Below are 24,493 nucleotides of genomic sequence, written 5' to 3' on the forward strand. Positions count from 1 at the left end.
TGTTCTGTTTGGACTTTTAATGGAACACCTTTCCTCCATATTTGAGCTGTGGGTCCAGCCTGGCATGATGTGAGGGACAATGGAGAGTAGGGGAAGGAGTTTCCTTCTGTCTCTAGCAGGTGCTCCTCCTCAGCTGCCACCCACTGGGCTAGCATGGTGGGGGTCTGCCCTGCTTGGCCCTTCTGCCACCCCAACCTCACCTCAATCCTCCGTCTTCCTCCGTGCTTGAATCTCTTCCGAGGCCAGCATGGGCGAGAGGCTGGAGCTGCAGCTCAAGTTGCTCGTGGGAGCCAGCATGCAGGAATCCTTTCGCCCAACATGGGGCTCAAACGCTTGACCCTGAGGTTAAGAGTCTTATGCTCTACCGACTGAGCTATCCCGGCAGTAGGGTGTATACGGATGTGATAATACAGCCTTGTTGTGACAATCTTGTGGGTCTGAGAGCAGCTGAGGGAGCACATACTTCTACATCCCTAATAGTACCAGTGCTTCTAATAAAAGAGAACTAGAAGGAACAAACAGAAATATTTTATGTGCAAAGGAATCTCACATCCCAGAGAAGGGAATGAGTGAGACCTCGCCTAAAACACCACTAGACATTACAATTAGCTGAGCTGTTATCACTGAGGAGGTTGATCTCTGCAGCAGCAGCAGCTGAAGAAAGAGTTTAATTGAAAATCAGCATCATATACTGTACTGATTGCCAGTTGCTTCGTGTAATTTTAAAGTAATAAAAAACCCAACCCAACCTATTTGCAGAACCTCTCCCCCAAGTATGGTGGTGAATAGGCTTTGAAAAAACCAAATCCCGCATTTCATGCCCAAATGTTAAAAATCTCAGTCCTTTTCTCTCCCTGGAAGCAAAACACCACGAATTCGTGGTACTCTATTCCAGCAGTTGTGGTGTATCTTCCAGGCATTTGAACTGTGGGGACAGAGGTGGCCCCCATTCACTTCAGTGTAGCAGAAAGCTTTCTAATGAATCTATACAAACAGCAAATCATGTTTTAATTTTTTTCCTGACGTGTCCAGGAAAGGTTGCCTCGGGATGGTGGTGTGCTTGGGAGGAAGAAAAAGGCCCTGAACCATTTACACATAGAAAATGAGAAGGGACGGCTGGAACACTTCTCCCCAACATCAGGTTCTCTGTGTGGAGGGAGGAGCCAGCAATGCAACACCCCACCTTTCTTGTCTGACATCACACAGCCCAGGAAAAACGTCATCTGGTTGTCATCATAGTTTACGTAGAGAAGAGAATTTTAGCAGGAGGTTTTCTCAACCTCCATAACTTATGACAAGAAAATCAGCACCTTCTGAAATTTCATTCCCCCCCCCCCACACTGCTAAAGCCATGTCCTAGTGTAACTTCCAACAATATAATATCTCCTGTTCTATTTTTCAAATAAATATTCTAATGATAGATGATAATGGAGTTCTGCTAGGGTTGACATGGGCATTTTTAATCCTCAATCTTTCTTTAAGGAAAAAAAATTCATTTGACTGTTCTCTCACCTCAAGCAGGATGTATCATTTCCTGATATTTTTCACTCCTTATCTAGAATTCATCCCACTGACCCTCCTGATATTTCTGGTGAGTGTGCAGTGAGTTTATCCCTCACAAAATGTCAGAAAGAAAATGCCTCAGGAAAGCACAAAGGTTTTGAGTTTCACTCGCCTGATAGGGTTAGCAGCAAAAGGTTAATGGTTTCTCTCACCCTTTTTTTGTTGGCTAAGGTACCATAATGGCGACCTAGAGACCAAGCTAATCTTGGAGCAGCTGCTAATGGTTTTCTTCTAAACATGAAGACATCTGCTTAGATTCCCCTTTTCAGTTGTGTGTTGGGTAAAAACATCAGATCAGAGGAAAATATGATACAGCCACTTTTATGCCACTGTTTGTTCACAACATATGGCTTAGTTGGGGGATGGGCAGATCATCCCCCCCATTTGTGTTGCTTTCATATTTGTTCATTCATAAGTCAGTTTCGTACTATTTCTGCATTAATTTGCAAATGTTTAAAACTGCTTGAAACTTCATATTTAAATACACATTTTAATCAGTATATATATAATTGTGCATGCTTTTAATGTAAAATACATTTAGATATGCACTTTATCTCAATGTATGCATTTCCAAACCCATTTTTATCCTAAAATGCACATTTTAAACACATTTTGGTCTCAGGGTAATTATGTTCTAGGTGGGATGCGAGTGGCGCTGTGGTCTAAACCACAGAGCCTAGGAAGGTCAGGGTAATTATGGGACAGGGTAATTATGTTCTAGGTGGGATGCGAGTGGCGCTGTGGTCTAAACCACAGAGCCTAGGAAGGTCAGCGGTTCGAACGGGGTGAGCTCCCATTGCTCTGTCCCAGCTCCTGCCAACCTAGCAGTTCGAAAGCACACAGTGCAAGTAGATAAATAGGTACTGCTCTGGCGGGAAGGTAAACGGCGTTTCCGTGTGCTGCTCTGGTTTCACCAGAAGTGGCTTAATCATGCTGGCCACATGACCCGGAAAAACTGTCTGTGGACAAACGTCGGCTCCCTTGGCCAGTAAAGTGCTGCAACCCGAGTCTTTTGTGACTGGACTTAACTGCCAGGGGTTCTTTACCTTTTAATTATGTTCTGATCGTCCTGTTAGTCTAGAAGGTACACATCAGAACAATCCGAAGCCTGGGGCTTTGTATACATGGAGAAATGCACTTCTTTAGCTGATACATAGGGTTACTTGGCTGATAGCCTAGCAAAATGTACTGTGTCCACACAGTACAGGCAGCCAAACCCCCTGAAGGCCAGGTTGTGGGGAAGGACAGTCTGCTGGGACTGAACCCCTTCTTCCAATTGTCGAATGTGTACATGGGCAGAAGTGCTGTGGGTGGGGTCCTAACTGGTGACAACCCAGGAAAGCCCTGAAACCAGTCTGCATGTCAGGGGTAGGTAGCTAACATGGTACCCTCTAGATGCTCCTGGACTACAACCCCCACTATCCCTGACCATAGGACATGGGGCTGATGGGACTTGTAATCCAACACTATCTGAAGGGCACTGTGTTGGATACCCCTGAGGGAGGGGGCTTGGCCATGGCCTGAATAGCTGGCAACTATGATATCACAGGGGCTCACAAAGATATGGTTGCCAATGGATCAGTGGGGGGGTGGGGTGGCCGAGCCTGTTCTGGTACTTAATAAAAAGATATGGTGGTTTTTCCAAACATTTTTTTTTATTCCATACTATTTAAATTATACAACAATGGGAACAGAGAAGCGGGGATGGACTGAAAGGGAGGAGGAGGAAGCAAGAGGAGGAAGTAAGGAAACTCGAGCTTCTCAGCTACGCCAAGGAGTTAGCAATATCCCCGGGTCACTAAGCACAAGTTTCAGTCAACCCAGACACAAGCAGCCATGTGTGCCTCTTCTTGCTGGTCTTGCCTGTAGGCTCCAAGTTCATAGGAGGACAGAGAATGCAACTCTGTGATCCTGTATTGTACTCAAGGTAGAAAGATCTCCTTCCAGTGTTGCAGCCACAAACAAAGCAGAGAAGATCCATTGCTCTTGACTTGAAAAAAGGTTTCATATGGAGAGTATAAAATCACAATAGATACACATCTTTAAACCACAAAGAGGACTAGGTTGGTGATAACCAGGACTTCTGCCCAAACATGGTTTTTGCCAAGCATGCCCAGATGGAGAGGATATATTAAATACCTTCATCGTTGATTATAGTTGTTAGGCAGGCATCCATTTTACTGTTGAAGCAGACGTGCTTCCAGATCTAGCAAGGACCATGCAGTAGAAGGAAGCACTACTTTCCATAGCCCTGGTGGCTTTAAAAGCACTTTGATCTAGTTGGTGTAGCTTTTCATGGCACAGAGATGAGCACTGTCATCTGCTAATGTTTGTAGATCAAGCTTTTATTAAAACTGCACAAGAGCGGAGTCCAGTAGAAAAGTGGGCAGCGTAGAGCTTTCTCTTATCAGCATGAGAACATCTGCAGGATGAATAGCAGCTGCATGGATGCTCATGGGGTGTCTGCCTAAGGCTTAAAAGTACCATATTTTTTGCTCTATAAGACTTTTTCCCTCCTAAAAAATAAGGGAAAATGTGTGTGTGTCTTATGGAGCGAATGCAGGCTGCACAGCTATTCCAGAAGCCAGAACAGCAAGAGGGGTTGCTGCTTTCACTGCGCAGCGATCCCTCTTGCTGTTCTGGTTTCTGAGATTCAGAATATTTTTTTTCTTGTTTTCCTACTCCAAAAACTAGGTGCGTCTTGTGGTCTGGTGCGTCTTATAGAGCGAAAAATACGGTAAGTTGTGGTAAACTCAAGCAAACTCAGAGGGCATGGAGTAAGTACTTACTGAGTACTTTTCTGGAGTTTTAACAGGACACAGAACAGCGTTTTCAAAACACATTGTACTATAAAAACAGGTGCACTTCAATTCCCATTGCGAAGCATGACATCACTGTTAAAATCTCATGGGAGCTGAGTAAGGAAAACATTGACTTAATCCTGTGGGCAAATAGTGCAAGAAGCAGAGAGCTTTGTTTACTTGCAAGACATGCAGCCTCATCCTATGCAAAATGAAGTGCGCCTACTCTGTTGAATCCATGGGCTCAGGCGCCCCAAACTCTGCCTTAGAGTTTGGCTAAAGCAGAAGTGGGAACCTGTGGCCCTCCAGTGGTTACTGGACCACCTTCTCCATCTTTCCTGATCATGGCTCTGCTGGTGGAACTGGAGTCCAGCAACATCCAGTGGGAAATGTGTTCTCCTGGGTGAAAGGAAGCCATGGATAAGGGGGACTCCAGGGTGAAACTGCTGAAGTGAATCAAGGTTCTGAATGAATGAACTCCTGCCTTTGAGTGCTCTAAAGCACCATAGAAGTGTTGAGTATCTATCATTATTCCAGGAACTGGTGCAGCCTTTCCCAAGGGGTCCCAAGGGACACACTCCCTGCCAGGCAAGTGGGCACAGACTGCAGCTGAGAAGAATGAGTGACATTTTACAAAGTCCTCAATTCAAATCTTGCTTTGTCACACCCACGCTTTCTCATACATACATACATACATCATTTTATTTGTTCAATAACTACAAACATAACAAAAGTAATCGTGAGTAACAAATAAAATATCAGCAAGTACACAATGAAATGGAACATTTCCACGTAAGATTTAAAATTAAGATACCAGAAAATTATATCAATACCAGCAATGCACCAACAAAACCCTTTAAATAAGGCCCAGGGGTCTCAGTCTATGGGAATCGTGCAAACCCACAGAGTAACATGGGCTCCCAATCTGTGGCCCACGGGCGTCATTCAGCAAAGCTGCGGATTTTCGACGGAAGACGGCACATCCGACGCGTTAAATATTCACACTGATTTTTAATTATGCTCGTGCCGCTTTCATGTCTTCCATCTTAGTGTATTACAGTTTGAAGTCTATGGAACTCCATGAAAACAAGACCCCATTTAGCCTGGCGCATTAAAGATGCTACAGCAGGTGCAAGATGCTGCCTTTCCGGAGACCCCGCGGCTGCCTCCAGCTGCGAGCAGAAGCGCAGGAGCCCCAGCCGAGGAGCCCCCGCCCGAAGCCCGGTTGCTCTCCGGCCCCCCCCTCGCTGCTCCCCGAGGCCCCCCGGCACAGCGCGGCCGGACAGGTGCGCCCTGGGCGCGTCTTCTGGGCGGCGGCGGCGTCTCGGAGCGGCGCGTCCGGGGCCGCCGGATGTGGCGGGCGCGAGAGCGCGGAGCAGCGGCGCTGCGGCGGCGCCTGCGCACTGCGCGCCCCTTCCTCCCGGCCCCTCCCGTGCCGGGCTCGGTCCGCCCCGTTGGCGACGCCACGGAGGGCCCCGCGAGCGAGCGAGCGAGCGAGCAGGTGGCGCGCCCGGCAGCCGCTCCGTTTCTCCGGGCCGGCAGGAGGAGGAGGAGGACCCGGGCGAGCCTGCGCCTGAGATGCGCGCCGGGAAGAGAGCCGGAGAGGCTCCCCGCGGGGCTGGGGCGTCGTCGGGGGCTTGAGTCGAGCTCGGCGCTCAGAAGCCCGGCCGGGAGCTGCCTTGGTGCCAGGATGCGGCGGCGCGGCTGCTGTGCCTGGACGGGCTCCGCGCCGGCCCCGAGCATCCTGCTGTGGTGCCTGGGCGGATGGGCTCTGCTGGGCTGCCGGAGCGCCGAGGCGGTGGCGGCGTCGTCCATCCTGCAGCTGCCTCAGTGCCAGGAGGTGAGATGCGGGCGCTGCTGCTTCTTCTCCTCCTCCTCCTCCTCTCTCTCTCCCTCTCTCCCTCCCCGTCGGGCAGACAGAGCCGAGCAGCTGGGGAGCCCCGCGCCAAGGCGGCCAGGAGGCGCCGCGCCCCCCGCTCTCCAGCTCGCTCTCCTCTGGTCTGGCCGCGTCCCTCGCTGGGATGTCCATCCCCTCGAAGTATCAGCGCTTCTTGGCCAAGGAGGGGAGATCCCACCAGTGGCGTAGCGTGGGTTGTCAGCACCCGGGGCAAGGCAAGTAATTTGTGCCCCCTAACCCGTGGATTTGCGCCCCCTAACCCCCAGATGTTGCGCCCTAACCCCTGCACCCCCCACGCGACGCCACTGGATCCCCCATAAGCGCGGGGGCACTAAGAGGATTTCAGATAGGGCTTTTTAGGGGGAAAGCGCTCCAGGTGTGTGAACTCGGGCTGCTTCCAGGCGCCGCGTTCCTGGCGAGTTCTTCCCGATTTGTTTCCGCGGAGACTAGACCTGAGCTACTTTAGACGAGCGTTTGTCCGGATTCATTTTCAGGGGAGATGGATGATGTCGTGGCACCGAAGCAGGTGTGGCCTCACACTTTTCTTGAGAAGTGGGACTGAGTTTGCTGTGCAAGAGCGACAGCAGTTGTGCAGCTTGAATCGGGTGGCGTGCGATCGAGTTATACCCCAAAATAGCGACAGCAGGAAAGCGCACTTCCCAATGCAATAAGCAAGTTAGCCGATTAGTATTACTGCATTAGTATTCTCATTTTGCGAATAAAAAGCGGAGGCTGTGGGGTCGCCCCTCTCCCTCCCTCTACTCCTGTGCCATTTGCAGTAGGAGCATCGTGACACGGAGAAATTAAGCGAGCAAGGAGATAAATGGACCGGGGTGAGGGAGCAGCTCCTGCTCAATTTCTGGGTGTTAGGAGCAGAGCCAGCAAAAACGGTGGCATCCTGAGAGATCGACAAGTCCTCGTGCTTGTCTGGCAGCACAAAGCGAGCACGCGTCTGCTCAGAAGTCAGGCCTATTGAATCTAATGGGGTTTGCTGCTAGGAATGGGTGTGCGCGATTGCTGCTGGATCACTTCATAACTGAGGTGCGATTTTAATTGAAATCTTCCTGATTCTTGGCTCCTGTTCTAAGGAGCCAGCTGCACACGGCAACTAAGCAGATGCCGTGAGACCTCGATGGGCTTTCTAAAAATTAAAATCAACTCTCTCTCTCTTTGTGCGTGTTTAGCTTTGGACCTTGAGGGAGTGCTTAACCCTTTCCCTGATGACTGTTGTATTTTCTGAGTTTAACAGTTTTCTCCAGCAGCTTTTCACCTCTGTAGTGCCTGTTACCCTGATATAAATTAATCTGGAACTCATGTGGGTGGGAGATGCATTCAGCGTGTGTGTTATTTGGAAGGAAGGAAGGAAGGAAGGAAGGGAGGAAGGGACTTGAGTATTCTCATCTTCCTTAAAGGTTTCTTTGTCCAAAATCACAACCTCCTGAACCTGCTTTTTATTAATAGCAATAAAGCAATACTTTTAAAAAATATGTGCTTGTATATAATACGAACTTTCCCTGTGACTATGTCTGCTCATTTATGGAGGCACAAGCAGAGCCATCCTCAAGAAATGTTGATTTCACGGTTGGCTGCCTGACACCAGACCTGGGGCAGACTTCACATCTATGGGATCTACTTTACCTGTATGATAGGGTCCCCAAAGCCCACTCACCAGACCCACATGCACCCCATGAGCTACACACTAGCAGGACTTGTATGTACAAGTACAAATCTCTGTTTGAGTTACTTGAGATCAGGGCTTCTAATATGGGGGAGGTGGGTGCTGCTTTTTGGTGCTGCTACTGCTAAACTATTGGGAATCAGAAACACTTGTTGACCTATTGCAAATCAGATCCAGATTGTCTCCTGCCCACCCTCTGCCCTATGGGATCTAGTGCATTTGCCAGGATCCCCTGCTTGGAATGCAAATAGCTCCCTAGTCGCTCTCTAGTGCCCTCTGCAGCATCATGGCGGAGGTTTCTGGGGCATCCCCCTGGCACTGATTTCAGTGACGCCCTCAATCCCATTGCCATGCTAAGCAGCGTGGGTTTCTCGTGCAAGCCCTGGGCCTGAGGCTTTGCTTGTTTATTTTGTTAGATCTGTGAAAAGGACCAAGAGGGCATTGAGCTTGGCTTTTCACTTTTCACATTTGAAACTTGTCTCCATCAGCTCCTCCAGAGAACTCAAGATGGCATACATTTTGTTCGCACAGCAATCCTGTAAGATAAGTTTGGTGAAAAGCACCGGAAGCTGCCTTTCACCAAGAAATCTTTGTCCATATAGCTTAATATTGTCTACACTGACTGGTAGCAGTTTGCAGACAGGGGTTTCTCCCAGCCCTACATGGAGATGTTGAGGACTGAACCTGGGACCTCTTTCAGATGCTCTACCATTTAGCTAGGTTAAAGGTAAGTTGGGCTGAAGCCTGCCTTGCCATAGACCAGGGTCTCCCAAACTTGAGTCTCCAGCTGTTTTTTGGACTACAACTCCCATCATCCCTAGCTAGCAGGACCAGTGGTCAGGGGTGAAGGGAACTGAAGTCCAAAAACAGTTGAAGACCCAAGTTTGGGAAACCCTGTTCTAGACGATGCACTGAGTGTCCTGCCTGAGGCAGGATTTGAAACCTTATTTCCTAGCTCCTTCTTCCAAATTCTATCCACATTGGCTCCAGAAGGTATTATTACACTTATGGGCTTGCCATATGTACGTATCTTTTTCATCCGATGCAGCTGATGAGGTAAGCTGTTCATTCAAAAAGGGCAGGACACACCCTAAACCACTCAGCTCAGCCTTCTTCACTCTTGGGACTGCAGGTGTTTTTGGATGACCTTTGGCTAAGTTGGTTGGGGTTATGGGAGCTCTAGGGCAACAACATCCAGTGGGCAGACGATGCTTTCAAAGGGCAGCTCCGCCCCCTCCTGATTGTCTGGCTGTGAAGTCCTTCACGGTGTGCCATTGGTTGATTGACAGGTGGGCAGCCTCAGCCATCTGTCAGATTTGGCCTGTCAGTGATTGAGGAGATAAGGATCTGGTCGGCCTGCCAGAAAAAAAAGTTCCCCAGCCCTGGCCTACAAGGAGCTGCAACCATTTCCTCCTTTGCAACATTTGAGTGCTGATAGGATGTGCTGCGCTGTGCCTGCAGAAGTCCAAGGGGAAACCGCTGGTGTCTTCCATTAAAAGGTTCAAGAGGCAGGGGCTGGGAAGCAGATCTCTGCCAAAGAGAGCTTCTGCCGGTTGCAGTAGACAATAGTGGGCTAGATGGATAAATAGCCTGACTCAATATAAGGCAGTTTCAGAAATGCCCACTCTCACTGAAGAGACTCTGACAGGCTGTGCTGCGTGCTCAATTTATATTGGGAAAATGTTCCATGGCTGCCTCTGCAGGGTCTTTTCTGTGGTGGCACAAAGAGTTGAAAATTATTCCTGAAGGGAATTGGCTTATTTCTTTCTCCTCCTTGTTCAGAGTAAAGCTAAGGCATTCTTATTTCACCCAGATTATGGCACTGCTGAAAAATGAATAAAATGGAAACTGAATCCCCCCCCCCCCCGTTGTTAATGTTGATGTTTTGATTAATTCTGTATCGGTATTTTGATTTGGGAATATTTTGAATATATTTTAGACAGTTGGCTTATGGAGGATGTTCAGCAGAAGCACAGGGCTATGTACTCAGAAATAGGTTCCATGGAGGTCCATGGGCCCTACTCGCCAGTAAATGTGCTTGGCATTGCAGCCTTACAGAGCAACAGAAGCCTCTACTCTACCCTTCTGGATGGTGTTTGGATTTGATGTGGGTGTCCCCTGCGCTTGGCTCTGCTGTCCTACCACAAGGGCCCCTGCTAGGCCTGCTGGCAAGCCCTCTAAAGGGAGCTTTTGGGAGGCAGGGAGGGGGTGAAGCTGGGCTGGCCAAGAATCTCCCAGATCCTCAGCCAGTCCACTTACCAACTATGTGTCCAACTTTGACTTCTCTGCTGCTCTGGCCTTCAGAGCAGTTGCCGCTTCTGCCCTGCCCAGTGCAAACGGCAGCGTTTCGGAGATGCTGGCGGCTCCCCTGCAATGTTCACCTCTGCTGTTTCTGACCAGGAGTTGTTATTATTTATTAAATTTATACACCACCCTTCATCAAGAGATCCCAAGGCGGTTCACAGAATAAAATACAGTGGTATCTCAGGTTAAGAACTTAATTCATTCTGGAGGTCCGTTCTTAACCTGAAACTGTTCTTAACCTGAAGCACCACTTTAGCTAGTGGGGCTTCCCGCTGCTGCCGCGCCACCAGAGCACAATTTCTGTTCTCATCCTGAAGCAAAGTTCTTAACCCGAGGTACTATTTCTGGGTTAGTGGAGTCTGTAACCTGAAGCATATGTAATCTGAAGCGTACCACTGTACAAGATTAAACACAAGTAAATAATTAAGCCAAAAGGTTGTAGGATATCAATCTCCGTATATAATAAAGTCAGTTCCTGGATTGTTCCACACCAATCTCAAGTGATCAAGAAGCAGAGACCAGGGTGGGACTCTGCAAAGAAAAGGATAGGGATATGCAGATAAATACTAGCTTGGTTTTCAGTCGTGTCCATTTGGCTCTACCAAAAGAAATAAAGAAACTTCAAAACAGATTGCATCTCCAGCACTGGAACCTGAAGTGAGTCCTTAGCTCCCTTCCTTGACATTCTTTCTGCTTTATTACGGGTATTTTACTGGTAAATCAGCAAACCAATCAACAGTATAAAGCCCACTGTAGTTCCTGCTTTAACAATACAGTACTTCACGAGTCGTCCTGTTCTGCCTCCTCCAAGCAATTCTTTATGTTTCTTAAGAGATCTGAAGAGAAGCCATAGCAAGCAATTTGTTTTTGCCCTGGATCAAGTGAAAGTCAAGTTTTGAGGTCTGGCGGACATGCATGCTGAACTCAGCAACTTTCTGGAATAAAATAGTTTGGGGAAATGTTGAGGTCTTTCTCTGCCTATCTGTTGCTTTCATGGCCGGTGTGTTCAGTTTTCAAGGCTTTTTGACCTCGTAAGCAGTTTGAGAAGGAGGCAAACTTGTTGTCATTCTAGCAAAAGATTTTAGACGGTAGCAAGCTGGTGCTAAGACATAATATACATGTTAACACAAACACATTCTTTCTCCCCAGAGTTTGATCATTTTTTGTTTGTTTTTAAAATGATACTGCCTTCAAATGATATCCCTCTTCCCAAAGGGTAGAAAGTGGAATTGAAGGTGGGAGTGGGGGGAAGAGGCTGATGGGCAGGTCTGGTTGCCTGTTGTTACTCATGCAAATACTTGTGATAAATGAATGGCAGGAGCAGGAGAATGAACAAAGGGGCAAAGTTGATCATTTCAGCTGATACTAAATTTCCTGCTGCAGTTGCTGTGACTATTAAGCCAAGTCAAAATCCAAACTTCTACATTTTAAAAAATGACATCTCTCTCTCTCTCTCTCTCTCTCTCTCTCTCTCTCTCTCTCTCTCTCTCTCTCTATCATCTATCTATATCTATCTATCTATCTATCTATCTATCTATCTATCTATCTATCATCTATCTATCTATCTATCATCTCTCTCTCTCTCTCTATCTATCTATCTCTATCATCTATCTATCTATATCTATCTATCATCTATCTATCTATCTATCTATCTATCTAATCTATCATCTATCTTTCTATCATCTATCTATATCTACCATCTATCTATCTATCATCTATCATCTCTGTGAGTTGAGGGAGGAGTTAGCAGCCAGCAGCAAACTTAACTCATTGCCGCATCTGGGAGCTTGCAACCAAGAGCTCTCAAACTGGGGCATTTGTGGAAGAGTTTGAGGCGGAGGCCAAGAGTAGTGTCTCTCGGTGTGAGACGGGTGAGCTCCCATTGCTCTGTCCCAGCTCCTGCCAACCTAGCAGTTCGAAAGCACACTAGTGCAAGTAGATAAATAGGTACTGCTGCGGCAGGAAGGTAAACAGTGTTTCCTTGCGCTCTGGTTTCCGTCACAGTGTCCCATTGCGCCAGAAGCGATTTAGTCATGCTGGTCATATGGCCTGGAAAGCTGACTGTGGACAAATGCCAGTTCCCTTGGCCTGGAGTGAGATGAGCGCCACAACCCCATAGTTGCCTTTAACTGGAATAAACTGTCCAGGGGTCCTTTACCTTTACATTTTAACAGCAACACCAGAACTTGCAGCGTACTAAGTGAGGAATAATCCTCATTAATGAATGTCTTTTTCTAGTCACTCTGCGATAGATGCGATAGATGTTCCAGTACATATATTGATATCTGAAGCAGCTCTTAAGGAGGCAAGTTAGGAGAATTAGCATCTAAATCAGATGTGATGAAGCACAATATATTCTGCATCTACAGCAGAAGTTGAACTTGTTCCGAGTAACTTCATGGCAAAGTCAACTAGCAATTCATACTTTCAAATGAGGCCCCCTATCCATGTTTTATACTTATGTAACTCTCTAGTCTTTGCTTATACAAGGACCCACCATTATCCCTTTTTCTGGCAAGGAACAGTGGGTGGATTGAGAGCCTGTTTTGACAGCAAAACTCCTACCCTATGACTAAGGGTACATATATATAAGCCAACACAATGTGCCATAGACTGCTAGTGTTGCCAATATGTTGAGCTGAATAAAAACTGTTGCATTTTTTTATAAAAAAAGTTAGGCTGATAAGAAAGTAGATTGAAGATATTGTATGAGTCATCATCAGTCTTAGCAACTAATGCATAACTAAGCACACTGACTGCCAACACCTGTTGGGAACCCCCCCCCCCGAATCCTGCCTGGAGGTATTGGCCAGCTTTCTTTCTTTTTATCTCTTTTCTTTATTATCAAACTCTGACTTAAGAAGTGTGTTCCCGCCCCCAGGAGAGAGCAAAGGCATGACCAAAGCAGAGCAGGTGAGTCAGGAGTGGAGCCTCATGGGATTGGATGCATCAGGTGCACCCCAAAGCATTGTGGGATGGAGGCTGGGGCTTCTGGGAGTGGGCTTTCCTGCAGCAAACTCTTACACAATTAATCTTCTGGAATCGATAGAAGTGCAGACACACTACAATGTACATATACTTGAACAGAGTTAGGCAAGTGAGCAGAGTGTACTGCCCTGCCTGGCAGAGGACAGCAATGACAAGAATTATTCTCAGTTAGGGAGAGGGAAACCCTCAGATCACTTAACTTCACCAGAAGACTTGGGAAAACCAGGTCCCAACTCCCTGAATTGGATAATACAGTCACAGTGTTGCTTCCAAAAATGGTCACAGGAGCATATAAGCTCATTAGTTGTTAAAACTGAGTGGTATGAATGTATTTAGAGGCATGGGGAATGTTACTTCTTTGGCTTCTGGCAGTATTAGCGTGTGTGTGGGGGGGGAGTCCCTGTGGAAATGAAAGGCAAAGGAGAACCTGGGTGAGCAGGCAGAGGAGCTTTTCAATGAGGTTGCATCCCATGATTCATTTGAGATGACTAAAGAAGACAGAGGGAGACTTGGCAAAACAAATTGTGGGTTTGTGGCATGGGAAGGAGTGTGCACACGGGGCAACCAAACCTAGATGCAGCCTCTAGCTGTGGTGAGTCCCATCATGCATTCTGTTCGGAGATGTTCACCAGCTTTATTAATTCAGCAGCAAGTTCCTGTAGGATGCCAGCAAACTCACCGTTTTCAAGTTCCAGCGCCGTGGCTTCCTGGAGAATCCAGAAATTTAGGAGTGGCTTTCCTGGCGGGGCAGGGATACCCCTTTTCTCCTTGGCAAAACCAAAAGTTCCTATCCCTCCCCTTTCTGATCACTTTGCTTTTCCATGGAGACGGATGCCATTAATTGCTATTAGGTTCCAGTTCTGCTTAGACTGCAACAGCAAAGTCACATCTTTTTCTGGAACATTTTGTTGCATATCTCTATCCTACTTTATCAAATAATTCCTTCTTTTTATGTTTCTATATCAATATTTGAAACATTTAGGTAAAGCCATCCAATCTTACTGTTTTTCAATTATAACTAAAAATCATTTTTTAAAATTACTTTCTTGGGTTTTGATTTTGCTCCAGTCTATTTAAAAATGACCTTATTTGGGCCACTTTTCAGTGGTGGCTTTGCAAATGTGACCCTCTCTTCCTACTGATGTCTATCTTGAAACTTTACTTCATATTTTTAAATGACAGGTGAATATGTACCTTTTCCACCAAGTTTTTGAAGAGAGGGATTGGTTTTGATGAATCTGATGAGTTTTCCCCTGTTGGGCTGTTGTTTTATGGTGTTCCTCTTTTATGCTGTTGCAATTTTAATTTGGTTTAGTTTTTAAGTTTGTTTTCTTGATGCATATAGCCCTGTGTCTGTAAATAAATAAATGAAGCCCATTCCATTTCTTCCCTGGTTGGGGAGAAAGTAGCTCAGGTGGGGTTCTCCGCATACACCAGCACAGCCATGTTACGGCCAATAGGAAAAATATCTATTTTTGTGAGCCATAAATAATAACCCTTGTGGTTTTTTTAAAAAAACACACACATGCATTTTTTAAAACACCAAAACAGACTGCAGTTTGAAAACAAATAAAGTCTGGAGTAGGGTTACCAGGAACTGGGTGGGTGGGTGGGAGTCTGGCTATTTGTGTGTGTTGGCCAGTTTCTGGAAAAGGGTAAGACAGCGTTTTATTGGGGGCGCCTCCCCTTCCCTGAATGGACAGTGTTTTGTGCACCAGTGAGTGCCGAACTCTACTCTCTTGATCTCCCCCAATGGGCTGTGCCAGTAAACTCTTCAAAGGCCCTCCGGCTGCAGATCCAGTGCAGGCTCTGTGCCCAGGTCTTGCTCAGATGCCCAAATTCAATCATTGGATTCTTGCTATTAAGTATACCAAGAAAAAAGCACACCAAGAACTCAGGCCAATATAAGAACTCAGGCCAATATCAGGATTATACATCATTTCTTTAAGACCTCAAATTAAACTGCAGCTGTCCTCTGAACTTTAGAACTCTATGCCTTTGAGAAGATCTAGGGGATCTCATCTACCCCTCTAAGTGCATATAAAAGGTAACAGGCTCACTTTCAAATTGAAAACGCACAGAAAAGCTCAAGATACACGTTGATCTACCCACATGTAGGTGAGGAATCATATGATTATATGCTGCCTTAGAGTTTTAAATTTGATTCAACACATGTAACTATTATTAATATTGATTAATTTCAGTTCTTATCCTTGAGAAACGTGGAAAATAACAGGATATATTTATCCAAAAGTCTTCAAACTTACACAACCCTTTAAAAATTAGATAAGGAACCAAATGTTATATAATACTGTTTTATAAATTATAATTCATGATAATTTAGAATTTAAATGTATTTTCATGTAACATTTGATACTTCCAGCTGATGAAGGTGAATACATCGAAACAGGGCCCTGTCCTGATTTAATCCATAATTGACTTCTGACTTCTGCTCAGTGATTGAAACTAAGAACTCCACGATGAATCTATGGACTAACATGAACTTATCTCTACTTATAAACTCTTACTTCTAATTCTGTAATGAATTATTGTGTTATACATATTTTTATGAGTTTGAGTTTGTAATCTCTATTTGAGTTTGTAATCCTTGTCTGACTACATACTTTTGAATGGATTAGTTTTTGTTACTATTGACTATTGATTTGTGAGTAGGGACCACTCCCGCTATTGAAACTTATATTGGCCTGAGTTCTTGGTGTGCTTTTTTCTTGGCAAATTCAATAATTGGCAGGCCTAATCGGCAGGACATTTTATAAGAGGCACCAAGGACTTTAAAGCATTGAACTAGTGTTCAACTCAAGAGCTCATTTAAATCTCACAGCAGCTGCTGTGCCTGTGGAGGAGTCATTCCAGTTTTGCTCATGTCAGACCTGTTGTTCTTCGAGGATCCTGCCTGCTCTCTTTTAATGAGGAGAGGAGAAAACGCCAGTGAAAAGGTCTCTTCAGAAAAATCTTGAAGAGAAAAGTGAGCTAATCACGATAAGCAAGAGAGCCATTCGGTAAACCTTGTTGAAATGGATTTCCTTCCTAGAAGTGTAACAGCTGCTGTGCCAAACTGTTCAAAATAATGTAAAAACCATTTGCTCTGCATTTATTTTGATATTTTTATTAAAAAACTCAGTCTTTGTAGCCCGGAAGCTTGGGCCTGTTAACAAGGCTTATGGACTGGAGCAGCTGGGTTTTTACTCTTGAGCCTTTGCTGTCCACTAGACGTCTCTTGTGGAATTTAGGTGGTGGGAAATATTCGGAGGTGGAGCTTTGTTCTGTGGGGCTGCTTGTCAAGGCAGCCCACTCAGCTGTTTGACTTTTATGAAAGCAACAGCTCCGTATTAATGCCTAGGTAGTGGTTTAATTTTGTCATGGTATCCATGTAAACATGCAAACTAGCGATTGTTACTATATTAGTCAAGCAGCAGCCTTGGTTCGAAGTTTACAGCTGCTTTGTATGTGGCAAAATCATAGAGCTGGGGAGGTGGAAAGAATCATCTAGTCCACCCCCCCTGCAATGCAGGAGTCTCAGCTCAAGCATCCCTGACAGATGGCCATCCAACCTCTGCTTAAAGATCTCCAAGGAAGGATCGTCCACCATCTCCCAAGGGAGACCTTTTCACTGTCTAACAGCTCTTCACAATACCTCTGAACTGCTCTCCATCCAAGGGCTATCACAGCCGGGTTTGGCGGTTCAGGTAACCTACTGTGGCCAATAGCTATGCCAATACCACAGATTTGTGTAAATTCCTGTTAGTCCACCCCATGTCTCCAAAATAACCTCAATCTGTGGCTCACACATTTCGGCTGGCCTTTGTGGCCACCAACATCATTTGTGGTCGCTACTGGCTCTGCTGCGCACCATTGGGAAGAGAGATTCCCCCCGCCCCGGCCTCACACAATATGAGAGACCCTTTCATTCCCCACGTTCTCACCACAATGTAGAGAACTCATGATGAATAATCTCTCATTTTCTGCTGAAGGCATGTGATCACCAGAATGAAAAACATTGGGTGAAATCCAATGGTAGATATACTCAGAGCTGACCCATTGACATCAAGTGACTTAAATTACTTAAATTCATTACTTTAAATGAGTTGACGCTAGAGTAACAATGGTTACCGTTCATTGTCACAACTTGCCCTGTCCTTTTTCTAAATTACCTGACACATATGAGACCCAGGAGAGGGTTGAGTACTTCCCTCCTAGTTTATACTGGAGGCACAAAGTGGCAGAGAATGGCAGCATGGTGAGAAATGCCTTCTCTCTCGGGGGGGGGGATTGTGGGAGCGGGCACTGGCATTCTGAGCCAGGGGCAGGTGGTTACCAAAACAAAAGCCATGCTTTCCTCAGTGGACCTGGGAGTCCCATTTGTGGGCACTTTGTCATGGTGAGAGGAACACCTGAGCACTGTCATTGGGAAAGATTTCTAGGCCCATGCTTTCCATGTGTTTTTATTCATCATAGATAAGTAGCATGTTAGGGAATAAGATGATGCTAAGCCATGATGCTAAGCACATTTACTTGGGAAAGAGACCTTTTGTTGTAGAAAAGGATAACATATATTTTAAAACAAAAATAATATAATGTGCCACTGTACCCATGCACATGTCTGGCCTGCTGCCCCCCCCCCCCATGTATGTGTGTTTGTCTAATGCTAACTGCTGGATTTCACCTCTGAGGTTCTGCCCTGGCGGCATCACTGTCCTTAGGGCTCCTTGCTCATGTGCAGCAACTGACCTGCAGGAAGAAAGTTTGAAACCACTGTCTTTTTCATTATTACTGTCACCCATAGTTAACGTGATGCCATTGTTCTGGTGCTGGATGTAGCTGTCCTTGTTTAGAAATGGAAAGCGCTGTGGGAGAAGTCCTATTTCCTGGCAATTCAGTTCTAGGGAGGCTTCAGTATAGAAGCCAGCAAAAGCTGTCGTGTTCCATATCACCTTCTGAAGGAAGGCTATCCAAAACAACACAATGATAAGGTTTACAAACTGACTGCTGACCAACTGGTCAGGCGCAAAGAGCAATTCTCTGCCTTGGAGAGTGCAGGGCCATGCATTTCACTTAATCCAAGATAAATGTCTAACTGCAGAACCAACTTAATAGAGGTCAGAAATATTTAGATTCAGGGACTCTTCATAGTTCCACCCTAGGTTTCACCTACAGATATTATTATTATTTTTTGATTGTTTTTGGAGCTGAAATTTGCTCAAATTTTAATCCCCATTCTTTTCTCTTAAACTTAATGTAATGGCAAGAGCCAAAAAAATGTTCTGGTTAAAAGGCCTTCTTATACTTTTTACATGAAAAGAAATTGTTTTCCTCTTCCAAGGAAGGCTGTTTAGAAATCCCTTGAGAATACCATATTTTGTGCATCACACAGTGCAATCCTTTGGAGAATTACCAGCACTTTAAATACATTATTGCAAGGAATTGTATTATGGCTTGAAGCAAACTTTTAGTGTCTGCAGGACTTTAAAGAAAGTCTCATGCTTTTATGATGAAAAAGTGAGAACAATTTCACATAAACCATCCATGCTGTAGAATCCCTGTGGAGGCCCCTAGGCAGTCAAGATCTTGGGGGTGCCCTTCACAAATTATCTTCTAATACGTTTTTGTAATTTCCTTTCAAGATCAAATCAATATTATTTTGATCCGTTGTCATGGGGCCCATAAAAGGTGTCTACTCTGACTGTTTGGTAATTTGGCATTCTGTAGAACAGGGTCGGCAACGTTTTTTGAGGCCAGTCAGGTCCACTTCCAGGCAGACCTCTTGGTGGGCCGGAGCGTACGCCCCCGTGCATGCTCTCAAGCTATTTCCGGCGCATTTCCAGGATGGAGGAGCGCCCATGTGCATGTGCACACACTATTTCCGGCGCTCTGCCCACCTGGAAGTTGGTCCCCTTGGCGAGAAAAAAATGGCACCATGGGGAAAAAAGCACGGAGTCCCCACGCTGATCCACGGAACGGCTGTGAGCCAGTTCTAGGAAGCTCATGGGCCAGAACTGGCCCATGGGCCTTAGGTTGCTGACCTCTGGTGTATAATATCTACTGCACAAATTGGGTAACAAACTGACTACCCTGATCAAGGAGAGAGCCAAAAGGCCCTCAGCAGGGAAATCTTTGGCTGTTTTGGCCCTTGAGCCACTTGGTTGCTCAGTTTCCAATGTTCAGGCTGTGAGCATGTTGCTGCTTATGTCTCCAAAATGGCACCACCTGCAGTGACCCCAAGACTTGCAGAGGTTCATGCAAATCCAAAACCACCTTTAGAAAGCCAGAAATGCAAAACCAGGTGGGAAGGGAGTATCCTGGATTAGGGCAGTAAATTCAACACGGCAACATTTTATTACAGGTCTTACTCGTTAGAGTGTCCTATTTTCCTGCATTAGGTGCTCAGGTGCAACAGTGACAAGTGTGGCTAAGAGGCCCTGAGTGCCTTGCTAACTGCCTCTTAGGGCTGGCTTAGCCTGGTCATTGCACAGTCTGCAAGGAGAGGTAGCAGCTGTCCCTGCCTTGAGAAAATATGCAGACTGAGACATTGCAAATTTCCTTTTCTAGAAAAAAGCAATAAACAAGACCCCAAGTTAACCCAGCAGTCACTTCTTTATTCTGAGCATGGGGGAATTTAGCTGATCAGGGATCATTTCCCATGTTTTTTCTCTCATATTTATACATATGTGTGTGTGTGTGTGCATGCACGCACGCACAACTTCAGGGGAAGATATTGTATCGCACACTAGTTCACCAGCACAAGTATGCTCACAAAGACAGTGAATTTAATAAAAACAATAACAATTCATGTGACTTGCATGGGGAGGGGGAACGACAGACTGATACCTGGATGCTGAAGAGTGAGACAGTGTTGTGTTTCATAGGTGTAAAAAGGGGGGGGTCATTTCCCCTCCTGATATGCAAAACAGCATCTGTGGCCTTATTCATTATTAATGAGAAATAGATTTTACTTAATTACCAATGTCAGGAGGAAACGATCCTTTCTGCTAATGGCTATCTCCATTGCAATTATCTCTAAAGGGTAATGAGAGCTCACTTTTTGTTAATGTATCTCATTAGCCATGGATCATATTACAGCCAGCTAACCTGCTGCCCTGTTAGAGAGTGAAACATTCCTCCCCCACAAAGAAGTGTGGAGATTAATTCCGCCCCCCCCCCCAGCCACACAACCACTGGGATTTTCCTTCAGGTTTTAGTGGTTTGTTTCCTGCTCAGTTCACAAGTCTGTTAAGCCCGTGGGAATATGTTGGGTCTGGATCTCAGTTCTTCTGTTTACTTGGTTGTGATGCAGGCTGATCATTTGATATTATGTGTTTTCATTCAGATGTTGGCCAAGGCTGACCAACAGGAGTTGAGGGGCTCATTTTGTTTAGTCTCCAAACGGCTGCAGGCATATGGGCGGCAATCTGTTGGCTGCATATTGGACAAACTACTTTCTGCATCATTTTCTGTGAGCTGGAAGTGCCATTTCAGATTTCAGTAAATGGAAGGCAAGATTTTCAGCAATTCTTAAAAGTTAACCCCACTCATAGATGCATTCAAGATTACATTGCAATTCTAATCCCACATGCTTTGTAAGGCATGTGAAAGCTGCTTCCAAAATATATCCTTACAGAAATGGCTAACGTGTTCAACTAGTGCATTATGTATGGGGGGTGGGGCTAAAATACATCCACATAATATATACAAACTCCAGAATACTGTCAAACTTAGCTTGTGCATGTAATGGACTGTCTGGAGGCAAAGGGATGGTGGGAGGAACCAGCTGGGGAAGCCCCAAGGGAAGAAGGCTTAGAGCCCGAGGAATGGTGATGGGTCAATGATCGGTGGTCAGAGAGAGAAGACGGAGAAGACTGAGAAGAGGAGGTGCTGGAAGCTGAAGAGGTAACAGGGTTTAGTGAGTGGGGGGAGTCTATGACAGATAGAAGTCCAGGATCAGAAGCAGAAGCAGAAGCAGAAGCTGGCAAGCGGGAGGAGGGCGGTCATGTCCTAGATTGGGATGTGTAATTTAAACTGGTAAAAGTCTTCCCCATTCAGCAAATCTGAGTGTTGTTGAAGCCAACAGCGCTATCAGAAGTCCACTTCAGTGGGTCTTCAGTGGGTCTTCTCTGAGGATGACTTAGTTGGACATCACCCCTTCCTGCTAATCAGTCCATTCTGGAAGAAAGCCAGCTCGACAGGAAGAAGCTTCCAGAATAGCTCTTTGCCTCTTTGGCTGGTGTTCTATCTGCAGAGAGTTGGTTTCAATATGAAAGAACATCCAGAAATGTGGTTCTTCCACCTGAAGTGTGGCAGACCTCAAGATACCACCACCCAGCAGTACTTTCCAGCCTTGCAAGGGGTTGGACTACTTGACCCTTGGGGTCCCTTCCAACTCTACAGTTCTGTGATTCTAAAATATGCAATAAAACAATCCCATTAAAACAAGAGAGTAATTAAAAGAGGAGACTCGGGTTAAGAGACCAAGGAAATGCTTGTGTAAACAAGAGGGTCATAAAAAAAATACCGTAGTTCTTTGTTTTCTGTCTTTCTCCTTAAAATGAACTTCTTTTAATTTGGAATGACACTATTAACTTAATCAAAGCCGCTCAGAAATAGACTTCCACCCTGAAACTCTTTAGACACAAGCATGGGTTTCCTCCCTAGCAGCATGTGTGTTACAGCGTCTTATACTGCTACTGCCTCAATATTTGCCTTAATACAAATAAGTTTGTATTAAATAAGAGATTTTGATAATTTTTCCTAGTCTCTCTCTCTCCCCCTCCCCCCATTTTAAAATGCATTTCCATGTTTTATGAAGCAAGTGTGGAATTAAATGTACATGGGAGACAGTTTACAGAACATCGTGGTAAGCGAGAAATGCCAAAATGCAATTCGCCATCTGCTAGAAAATCAAGGGAGACAGACAGTGAAGAATCTGATGAGAAACATGGTGTGCTAGTTTCTGCTACCCCAGGTGTAAATTTGCGCACTCTTCATTCATGTAACTAATGATTCACGACTTAACACTGGTGTAATCAAGAGCAATGTTTGGCCCATTACAGTACATATGTTTGAAAACAGACTGTGAAACATTATTTTTGCAAGGAATATGAAAGGCACCTAATAGGTAGAACAAAGCTTTTAGGGTCAAATAAATAACTGTGCTGAAATATGATCTGATTTCATCTTTGTCAATTTCAGCGAAAGTTGTTACAACAGGTGCTTCCAGACAGGTGTTTGATGCTCCTCAAAGTGAGCAGGTTTTCTGCAGCACCCATAAGGTGTCAGCATCAAAATCCCAGCCTGTTTTCCTAACCCCTTTTAATATAGATTTACCCTTTTTAGAAAGAATCTAGTAAGTTAACACACACACAAATACACACACACACCTATTGCCAACGGTCCATCTATAAGAACTGAATGACCCTTGGCAGTATTAAGACGCCAACTGAAAATTCCCCAAGAGGATATACTTTTCTTTATTAAAGTGTGAAACATACAATTATTTGTGTGGGTGTGAAAACATGCACTGCCTATGATGCCTCCTTTTCTCTCTGGTTGCCGCATGTTGAGAAGGTGGTAGAAAAGTGTACTGCCTCTGAATGTGAGTGTTTGATTTACCAAATGCCTAGAGGTGCAGAGATGCCTCTCTATGTGGCCCTTGGGATTCCCCCAGCCCCTCCTCAGCCCCGCCCCTCTGGCTAGGCCACGCCTCTCAGCAGCCCCACTTCATGCCCTTCCTGGGGGCTTCTAACAGAAAGGAGTGTAAGTAGAAATTGGATCACTGTACAAAATTACATTTGCTGCTGCCATGTGGCCCCCAGAACGTTGCCTAGATAGGAAGAAGGTCTTGGTTTGAAAAAGGTTCCCTGTCCCTGCTGTGTAGTTATCCAGGAAGGGTCATGCAAACGGTCACAGGGCAGCTTCAGTCCCCCCCTCTCCAAGTTGGGCAGAGAGAGGCTCCAGTTGGAAACTGCAGAGGACTCTTGCCAGGCAGTGTTGATGATTCAGAGCGAGATGGGTAGAACAAGGGCGGTGATCTGCCTTTAGCCGACCTTTGGTTGGAGCGACATCATGATGAATCCATTGCCTGCTCACCCATGGTGAGCAAGATGCTGTTCCAGGTGACCTGAAAGGGAAGCTCATTTAAACTGAAGATGAGCCCCCAGCCCCACCAGCATTTTGTTCTTATGTGGTTGTGCATGGCCAGCTGGACTGACTTATGTAGACTTACTTGCTGGGTTGTTTTTGTCTTTTTGCACCAAGTTCTCCTCCTTTCTAAGTGCAGATTGCAATGGTGTCACTCACAATGCCTTCTGTCTCAATAGGTGACATATTTTACATACAGTCCTTAATGGGAATTGGGAGGTTTAAAGTGTATAAGCAGTAAAAGCAAAAGATGACAAGAAGAGCGCAAGATGAATCATGCCAAAGGCCCAGCCAGGAGAACATCCTGGTCTCACCAACCAGATGCCAATGGAAATGCAGAAACAGGACCAGAGCTGCAGATGCCCTCCCCCCCCTCAGGAATCCTAGGACTTAGTGATGTTTCTCTTTTGTGGAGAGGATGGATCGTGTGTGTGTGTGTGTGTGTGTGTGTGTGTGTGTGTGTGTGTGTGCCTGCCCTCAGGAGAAACCTCCAAGTTCCATCCTTGGAACCAAGCCCTGCTCTTTTGTTTTCATCTTAAGAAAGTCCTTGTCACTCTGCATTGGCTGTTGTCACCTAGGCTGTCACTGCTGGTAAGATTAAAGAGAAATAATAAAAAGGGAGGTTGGGAAAGGGCTGAAAATGGATGGTTTATATAATATTTCTGCATTTTTAAAACCAACGAGAGTAAAGAAAAGGAAGGAATCTACCCTGGCAGCAGAGAATTAATAGCAAATGAGCAGTCTTTTGACTGCTTTCTGAGCTTGTTAATTCAGTTCACTTTCTCAAATATGACAGCCCTGCAAAGCTCATTTCAGATGCAGACTGAACTACTGAATGCTCCAGCTGTACAACAGTGTAGGTTTCCTTCTTTCATCATGCTGGTGATGTGAGCCTGTGGGTGCCGCAGGCAGTATGGCCCCATTGTACACCCCAGGCTAACGTGGTAAACTCTGGGTCATGAAGGAGGAGCTCCTGCTCAGGCTTCTCCTTAGGCTGCTTTTGCCAGTTCTGGAAAGATTTAACATCTTTGTGCGATGATTACCAGCTTGGATGGCTTTGAAAGGAGATTATATAAATTCACGGAAAATAAAGCTGTTGGTTGCTACTAG

General features: G+C 45.6%; 1 protein-coding gene across 1 annotated transcript in view; it reads left to right on the forward strand.

Moving 5' to 3' along the window:
- Window positions 1–6,041: 6,041 nt before the first annotated feature.
- Window positions 6,042–24,493, forward strand: part of ELAPOR2 (endosome-lysosome associated apoptosis and autophagy regulator family member 2) — a 91,427-nt gene continuing 72,975 nt past the window's right edge. Inside the window, exon 1 of the mRNA XM_081927652.1 lies at window positions 6,042–6,204. Coding sequence (XP_081783778.1) covers window positions 6,055–6,204 — 150 coding nt within the window. The 5' untranslated portion in view covers window positions 6,042–6,054. The remainder of the gene's footprint in view (window positions 6,205–24,493) is intronic.

The sequence above is a fragment of the Podarcis melisellensis genome (assembly GCF_964234715.1).
Source record: "Podarcis melisellensis genome assembly, chromosome: 10".
NCBI lineage: Eukaryota > Metazoa > Chordata > Lepidosauria > Squamata > Lacertidae > Podarcis > Podarcis melisellensis.